This window comes from Gavialis gangeticus, unplaced genomic scaffold (genome assembly GCF_001723915.1).
Source record: "Gavialis gangeticus isolate Ggan-Ray unplaced genomic scaffold, GavGan_comp1, whole genome shotgun sequence".
In the NCBI taxonomy this organism is placed as follows: domain Eukaryota; kingdom Metazoa; phylum Chordata; order Crocodylia; family Gavialidae; genus Gavialis; species Gavialis gangeticus.
In genome coordinates, this window is record NW_017729009.1 from 24,599,511 (window position 1) to 24,608,566 (window position 9,056).

A 9,056-nucleotide genomic window follows, 5' to 3' on the forward strand; every position below is an offset into this window, starting at 1 on the left:
CCCCCCCCCCCCCCCCCCCCCCAGGAGATATTTGAGAGAAGGTGTATTCTCTGGCTTTTTTTCTAGTAGGCCCTGTGGTTTTCTCTGTAGGCTTTGTGTTGGGCCAAGTGGAACAATGATTGCTCCTATAGAATAGGGAAGTGTGGGGAGGGGGGCTAGGTCTTAGCCAAACATGTCTGGGAAGGAGTGTCAACTAGGTAGTGCATTTCCTTCTGGGAAATGAGGAGATCCAAGTTCTAACTCTGGTGGACTGACTTGTTGCATGTCCTTGGGTGAGAGCTAACTACTTGCTTCCCTCTATGTAACTCTTATCTTTAAAGAGTGTTGAGATCCTTGGATGGAAGGTGCTATAGAATGGAGAAGGCAATCTTAGGAATTGGAAGTACTGTTGACAGTTTATTCATTCAGTGCCTTTATTCAAAGGCTGTGGCAAACACCTGTTTAAGTTTTCAAGTGGGACTGGATGTGGATAGATATGATGATGATGATCTGCTGAATAAACTTTTGTATGCAGTTATGATGAGGTAGTGCAGCTATTGCTTCTATTCAGCAGGTTATAGCTTTATATTTACTTGATGTGGAAACAGGCTGTCCTGCCCCAGGACCTGTCAAACTTGCTTAAGATTTTTAAACTTTTTTTGTGAACTTGCCTGTGGCTTAGTTCAGTGTTTCTCAGTCTGCAAGTCCCAACCCTGGGGCACAAGTAGGGTAAGCACAGCACATCGCTAGCCTGGTATTGTTTTGATCCATCTGGCTCCTGGCCTGAGGGGTGCCTCCTGCTCCAGTCACAACTGAGCTTGAGATGCTTACACTGCATGCCCTGACATGGCCAGCAAGGATGACTGTTAAGCTTCCTTGGAAAGGGGGAGGAATCTTCCTCATCTCTCCACCCTTCCCCAAAACTTTAGTGACAAATAAAGTGCTCTTAACTAATCAATCTCCCTTAACTCTGCTGTCTCTTGTACAAGAGGTCTGTAAACTGGATTGAAACATCACAGCATTAGACTACTACTGTATCAGTGGCATTCATGTGCAGATTGTAACCACCTAAAAAGAGGCTTGTGCATTGCACGAGTCAAGAGCAGCCTGGTTTGCTGCAAATTGTGGCTTTTCTCTTACTTGTTTGAGGTGGCCAGCTGTCACTTAGGCTCCCCCCCATGGGTTTGGAAGCTTGTATAATCAGGCTCTGGGACAGGTTCCTGTGATGGTATCACAGGTTTGTGTGCAATCTGTTGCTTGACATCTTAATGACGCTACCCGCAGACATTGGGAGGTGCCTTTTCCTGGGCTCCTGCTTTCTAGCAACAACCTAGCTTGTATGGATGGATTATTAAAGCACTGGGAGCTTTTATACTTGTTGTGAACCTTGGTTGGTCACATTCGTGGCTAGATCTCACTTAGGCACCTAGGGTCTTGCTGCTAGGGGGTACACTGGCATCCATCTGCAGTGATACTCTTATTGGGACTGACCACCAGTTCAAAATTTTGCTCTCCTAGCCATAAATCTTTCTCCTATCTGCTGGCCTCCTGTGCCTGAGAAAAGGACCTGTATGCATCAGCTAGCTAGGTCTAGCCGATGTCCTGGCAGAAAGCAGTCCCATGGCATCCAAAGCCATTTGAAAGTAGCTTTTAGTTCAGTAAATCTTTCCTACATGCTAGTGACAGGATTCTTCTCCTGTTTATGCTTCAGCTGTTGAGTGAGCTGTAGGAGGCTTCAACCTAAACTGCCTGATTTTAATAGGGGTGTAAGAAAGGGGCTATAATCTATTCAGATTCAGCCTGAATTGGGGACAGTGATTCAATTCAGATCACTGTCCCCAATCTTTTAATTCGGCCAAATCTGCAGACTTGATGCTGACTCAGTATCAGCAGTTCAGCCATAGACACAGCTTTAAATGTTTTTCTACATACCTTGAGGTACCAGGTGCGGTTCATGAATGCTGCAATGTTGGGGCAGATAGAGCATCCCACAGTGTGGGGGGGGTGTGCCCCCCGATACGAGGCACCAGTTGCCGAGCTGGGAGGGAGGGGCCTCCTGCATGCTCCCTGGCAGACCCAGAAGTGCTTCTGGTCCACTTCTGGGCCTGCTGCTGAGGGTGCTGGGGAGCCCCCCGTGCTCCTATGGGACGCTCCATCCACCCCAACATCACAGTATTCACAAGCCACCTGGTACCTTGAGGCATGTAGAAAAAAACACTTAAAGCTGTGTCTATATAACCAAATTGCCGATTTTTAAAGTGTCTCCTGATTCAAATCGGAGATTCCGAGAGCCACCAAATTGGGCCAAGTCTCTGCCACTCAAACTGAATCTGGGGCCAAAGCTGTGCACAGCCCTACTGATTAATTGACTAAATTTTGCCAGTAAACTGTTTCACTTTCTGTTGGAGTTATTGGGTGTGGTGTGTGTTTTATGCCTGTTCATGGCTGGCAGGCTACAGGCCCTATGTAAGAACTTCAGCTAGTGGGTTCCACACCTCCTACTGATGCTTCCTTTTTCCACCTGAAACTGCTATACTTCTTGCCCCTTTCCCACATGCTCGCTGACTCGCCAGATCTGAACACCAGCAAGACTTCCTGCCCTGCAGTCATACAGGCTTGGAGGCAGCCTGTTTTGACTAAATAGGTTCAGCAAACATGGTTCCTTTTGCTGTAGTTCTTCAGTGGCCTTGCCCTTCCTCGACAAGTGAGTCAGTAGAGTATGCGTTTGAATCGTCAGCTACAGGCTTATCTCTGACTGTACTAGCCCTCACCTGATTTCTGAAATATTTCTGTACATTTTGCACCACCCTAGAAAGACTTACTGTTGTTTTTAAGCTAACTAGAATAACAAACTCTCTATCAAGTTCACCAGCAAGATCTGGTGAGCATTAGTCACCTGACAGTTACAGCTTCAATCTGGGGTTACAGACCTTGTTTTCTTAAAAACAAACAAACAAAAAAACCCCAACAACTCCTTATATGATTCTCTCCAAGTGAAAGCTGTGTCCTTGGCATAAATTCCAAGGACTTCTAATGTACAAAGCAGGCCCTAGATGGGACAACCTGTAGTGCACATCTTTTTAGAATAAGGCAAGTATAGAACCACCTTGATTTTAAAATACTGCAGTAAACATGACTTGTGTTGCCAAGGGAGCTGACCAACATCAGAACCTTGCTGCTGTGCTTGGTGCTCTTTCCTTAAAGAGCTTTCAGTCTAAATAGATAAGACATGCTGGGGGGTGGGGAGAGATCACAGTAAAAGCAAAGTGACTGTATGGCAGTAAAATCCATGCTTGTTCTGAGCTCTTGGGGAAAGGGGGAGCTGGCGGATTTTCTAAATCGGTGGTTCTCTCAGCCTCTTGAGACTTGAAGCACCTTTTGGAAAATGCCAGACCTTAGTTTTCACTCCTTTTATCTTTTGCCTACAGAAAAATAATAAAGAAGTTTGTTGGCTAGAACTCAAAGATTACACCTATAGGTTTCTATTAAAAGTCTCCAGGCTTAGCTTGTGAATCATGCTTATAAACCTAAAAAGTGCTAACTTTGTGCAGCACCCTTGAAAAGATCTCAGGGTGCCATGACACCTGGGGAAGTGGGCAGGAACTGCTGCTCAAAATGGCAAGAAAGCATGGGGGATGAAACGGGGAAAAGTTCCCTGAAATATATACTGTGCATAAGAGCCTGGCTGTACTGTATTCATTTAAAGTAATTACAGCTGCACAAATGGGCTGGAGAGTTCATGTGGTATTTGGAAAAGAATAGATTTTTTGATGTCTTAAAGTATCTGCTCTTAAGGAAATCCTACTGGTGCTGAACACAATCCTATTAACCAGACTGCCAAGAGGGTCGATGTAAGCATTGTGATTGGAGCAGGGAGCTAGCTGCTTAAACCCTAGAGTCATGAGATTGCCTTGGTCACAAACTGACACTGACATGCCAAACTCGACCTCTGATTTCTGGGCTAGAAGGCACAATTGCTGTGTTACTGATCAAATGGATGCATCCCAGAGGGGGCCACATCTGGATTCCGATTTGCTCATGGCACTTGAGCACCTCACTTGCTCCCCTGTGTCCCTTGATATCTTGCCTTGGATCACTGGTGAGAGAGTCGGTTTGTCTCTGCCTCAACCTCTTGAAGGTAGAGGTGGTAGGCAGCAGAAAAGAGCTACCTCTTGGTCAGCAGTGGGATGTTGTGGTTGAAGGAAGTCTTCAGACGTTTGATAGGGCAGATGCTTGCTACTCCCTGCTAAGTAGGAAGTCGGAAACCTTTGCTTTGCTTCAAAGTGGGTGACCTGGGTCTTGGAGTCGGTGGGGCAGTTGGAAATTGGGAGAGAGGGAATCTGTCCAGCAAGCCTGTTTTGTAGAAGGGCAGAGTTGTCTCTTGTAAGCAGGTGTTGTATACAAAGTGCCAACTGTGAATCTAAAAACATACAGCTAGAACTGGACCATCACAGCTACATCTGAGCTCAAGCTGTCTGCCTGTCACTCTTTTCTCCTAATAAGATAGTGCCCAAAAAATGAAGAAACTCTTGCCTAGCTTAAAATTGCAGCAACTCTGACCTTGGCTATGTGACTTTGTGTTTAATTGTCTATTAGAAGCCATGTCATGTGCCCCACACACCTTCAGTACACAACTCTATGTGAAGTGCTTATGCCAAGGGTCAGGCCTGAGGAACATGCTAACACTAACTCTGTTCAGAAGCATGTGGTATGCCCACACCTGGCTTACTTCCTTTGCTCCAATCTACAGATGTCCTTTTGACAGTAGATTGCAAGATTAGTCACAGGACTTAGTCTGACAGGATGTCACGTGACTCCCCAGGATAAAACTTTTTAGCAGCTTTGAGTTGTATCTTATTTGCATGTTACACTACAGGCAGCATGGAACTCAGATCACGCTGAATGGTTTTAAGTAGAGCTGCAGAAGGAGTTGGGGTGTGTATTGCTTGACAGTTTAAGTTCAGCTCTGCCTTGAGAAACACATGCACTTCTTTATCCAATACTGCTCTTTCCTCTGTATTTAAACTTACTTGCTGAATTTGGCAACATAATTCTCTATTCTACTTGCAGGGCTGACATAACACCCTCTCCTGCAGTTGTATTCCGTTCATTTGTTCATTTATCAGCAAAATTGTAACCTAATCCTGCTGTGGCTAACACCTAATGAGAGCTTGCTCAGAGCAATATGGGCAAAAGTTGATCTGCAGAATGCATAGCTAATGATTACTGTACCTCTGTGGGAAGGAGCTGGCATTTAAAGTGTGGTTTAACCTTTTTTTAAAGCTCTAATTGCCTTTAGACATATCTATTTAAGATGTTCTGTCTTCTGTTGTACTGCCACTGCTGGGATTAGCAGAAGCCCTTAAACTTGATCCCCTTCATTATAGGGAGAGGTGATTCCTGGCAGAGCAGTCAAAAGGTAAAAGGTCTTAGCTGGGCTGAACTTCTGGACACTTGCGCAGCCCTTTAGAACTGTAATGAGGTGCAGGGCTCCATGGCTGGAACCCAGCTGCAGAGGGTTAAGGGGATAATAGCCTCCCTGATTTAAGAATTGGTTTAGCTGACAAGAGGTTTGGATCAGAGGAAGCTTAAAAGGGGGACTGCATCGCTCCTCCAGATCTGAAGGAAGTTTGTTGTGTGTTTGTGTTGTTTTTTTTTGGGGGGGGGGGTTGTGTGTTGTGCCTGTGCTTGTCTGGCTGCTGTGGGGAGGAGACCTGTTTTGCTTGCTGGAATGGGAAAACTTGTGGTGTTTCTCTGGTAATCTGGATGTATAATCAAGGGAGTGGCTTTTATAAAGAAACTGGCTCCTGAGTCTGCCTAAGGGAGTGTCAACCCACATCACAAAGTAACTAATCTTGCAAGCAGCTGGGGATAGGATTGCTTCCAAGTGACAAAATTAGGTGTCACTAACACAACTTAAGTCTTACTCACTCCTGCAGCCTTACAGCTGAGGGCAAGTGAAACTTGGGGGCATCTGAACCCCAAGCCTCTGGGCTTGGGCCTGCAAGTAGGATGTCCACCAAAGGCTTTGGAAACAGTTGAAGCCCCAGATGGGGATGGAGGATGTTTGCCGGTAGTAGGGCTCTTGTGGTTCTGAACTGACTCTCAGATTTGAAATTTGTTCTAGCTAATTGGGCTTGGAATACAGAAAACTTTAAAATAAATAAAAGCTTATACTGTATTTAAAAGGGGAGGGGGTCAGCAGCAGCATGCCTTGCTGTAGCTCATGTATTATTGCCCAGAGCTTGGATAGCTGGTTTTGGTGCATAGCTTGTAGACCAAAATATGAATCTGTGTGGAAGAAGGGATGAGCTCTGCTTAACTGCAGATTCCTGGTAAAGTTTGCATGGCCAACAGTTAAATAAGTAAAAATCTTTGTATACAGTTTTCCAGAAAGTTAGACATGCATATGCCTCAAAACTGCATACCAGTGAGGAACACAGTCTGCAGAGAAATCTCATTATGTGTTCTGGGGTTTCTTAGCCTTGCTTTCTGGAAGTGCTCTTCTCTTCTCCCCTGCCCCCAGCCTCCCCCAGGTATTAGTGTGTACCTGTAGTTCATAGTACTTAATTGAATCAGTAAACTCTCTAAATTTACATGCTTGTGGAACTGGTGTGGGAGGGTGATAAAAGGACCTGATTTTGGCGGGGGGGGGGGGGGGGGGGGGTTGGGTTTTTTATTATTATTTTTTGTACTTGGCCAAAAATAAAGCATAGTAACTACAGGTAGTATGTAAGTCTGTTACACATGGCTTTGAAAGAGTGGGAGGAGAGAAGGGGCAGAAAACATTGAATAGCTTCAATAACTTTAATTTTGGGGAATTAATAACCTGTTGGTACAGAAATTATTCCATGTCCTGATGCAAGATGGTGGTATCAGGTGATGGAAAATTTTAACAGCTTGTCTTAGTCATTTTCATACAAGGCTTTTGTAAATTTGGAATATCGGGGGCCTGCCATGTCTCCCTGGAGAAATAATTAAGGTGGCTCTCAAGGGGGGGCATGCCTAACATTGTATGTATTTTGTTTTTCCTTCAAGTTGCTGGTGTTATTACTGCTGACTTTCTATCAGGCTTGGTGCACTGGGGAGCAGATACCTGGGGATCTGTGGAGCTTCCTATAGTTGGAAAGGTTTGAGGCTATATTTTTCCTTAAATTAGAAACTTTTAAAATTCATTTAAGAAAACTTCCATGTTTTGATCTGTTTAATGTTTAGATCAGGCTAGCACCCCAAATGCCCATCTTTTGTAAAACACTTGGAGTTCTAGGGAGGACAGATGCAAAATAGGTGTTTTATAATGGCAATCTGTTGATTTGTCATAACACTAAAGTTTGGCAAAGGTAAAGGGATAAGTGGACAAAACACTTGGCAAGCTGTCAATAGCAGCATTCCCTTAATTCTTAGGTAGGCAGTATCATAGAAAATTAGGGTTGGAAGGGACAGTCATCTAGTCCAACCCCCCTGCTCAAAGCAGGGCCAGCCCCAACTAGATCATTCTAGCCAGGGCTTTGGGCCAGGCTGTTTTTTAAAAAAAAAAAAGCGCCCCCCCCCCCCCCCCAAGGGTTGGGGATTTCACCACCTCTCTAGGTAGCCTGTTCTAGTACTTCATCACCCTACTAGTGAGGTTTTCCTAATATCCAACCTAAGTTTCCCTTGCTGCAACTGGAGACCATTGCTCCTTATGTCACTTGCCACCACTGAAAACAGTCCAGTTCCATCTTCTTTGAAACTCCCCTTCAGGTAGTTTTAAAGGCTGCTATCAAATCCCCCCTCAGTCTTTTCTTCTGCACACTAAATAAACCCAGTTCCCTCAGCCTTGCCTCATTAGTCATGTGTCCCAACCCCTGAACCATTTTCATTGTCCTCTAGTGGACTCTCTCCAATTTGTCCACATCCTTTCTATAGTGGGGGGCCCAAAACTAGATGCAGTACTCCAGATGTGGCTTCACCAGTGCTGAATAGAGGGGAATGATCACTTTCCCTTGATCTGCTAGCATCGTCCCTACCAGTGCAGCCTAGTATGCTGTTAGCCTTCTTGGCAACAAGGGCACACTGTTGACTTATTCAGCTTGTCCATTGTAACCCCCATGCCCTTTCTACAGAGCTGCTGCTTAGCCAGTTGGTCCCCTGCTTGTAGTGGTGCATGGGATGCTTTCATCCTAAGTGCAGAACTTTGCACATGTCCTTGTTGAACCTCATGAGAGATCTTTTGGCCCAGTCCTCCAATTTGTCTAAGTCACTTTGAATCCTAGCCCTATCTTCCAGTGTATCCTATTGCTTTCTGTATGTAAGTTAGGTAGTATGTAAGGTCCTGTAATTATAGATATTATTTTGCTTCATGCTTTTTTGTGGGTGGTGACATTTGCTCTGTTCTTTCAGGCTTTCATCAGACCCTTTAGAGAACATCACATTGACCCCACAGCAATTACGAGGCATGACTTCATAGAGACTAATGGAGACAACTGTATGATGACACTAGTCCCGTTGACGAACATGGCCTACAAATTTGTTTCTCTTTCCCCAGGTAAGTCTCTAACTGGCTTAGACTTTTTACTGGCAGATAAAGTTTGTCCTTGAGAGATGGAAGCATTTAACATGCAATAAAGCTGATAAAAAGTAAAAACTAAAAAAAAAAACAAAAAACAAACAAAAAACAACAACAACTTTTGAGAGAGAAAGGGGAAGTCTTCATGGTCTGAAGTGGGCAAATACCATTTTTTCCCCTTGCCCAGAGGACTCTGTTGGATCACTCCACTAAAGCTTAGTAAAGAAACTCAGTAAGAATGCTAGCTTTGCTGTAAAATTTGCGTAAGTAAGTTGCCTGCATCTCACGCTTTACCAAAAGAATAGAGTTGGGTATTTGACCTGTCAAAATACGGTTAATTGACTAGTCGCACATCAGTCAAAAATTGTAGAAAGAATTGTCAACAGATCCAAATAATGCACAGAAGGCGCAACTTTTTCCATTAAGAAATGTGTAAAAATAATATTTCTGCCAAGAAAACTACAGAAAAAGTAGGGTGTCATTTTTTTCGTAAAATTGCTATAATCTGTGACCAGTCCCAAAAAAAAAAAAA

The 9,056-nt window shown here is 44.3% G+C and overlaps 1 protein-coding gene across 1 annotated transcript in view; it reads left to right on the top strand.

Moving 5' to 3' along the window:
• The window catches only part of LOC109292380 (transmembrane protein 189-like), a gene marked incomplete at its 5' end in the record, with an annotated part of 23,573 nt that overhangs the window by 7,036 nt on the left and 7,481 nt on the right, over positions 1–9,056 (top strand). Inside the window, 2 exons of the mRNA XM_019509772.1 lie at positions 7,018–7,109; positions 8,359–8,503. Of these exons, the coding sequence (XP_019365317.1) occupies positions 7,018–7,109; positions 8,359–8,503 (237 nt within the window). The remainder of the gene's footprint in view (positions 1–7,017; positions 7,110–8,358; positions 8,504–9,056) is intronic.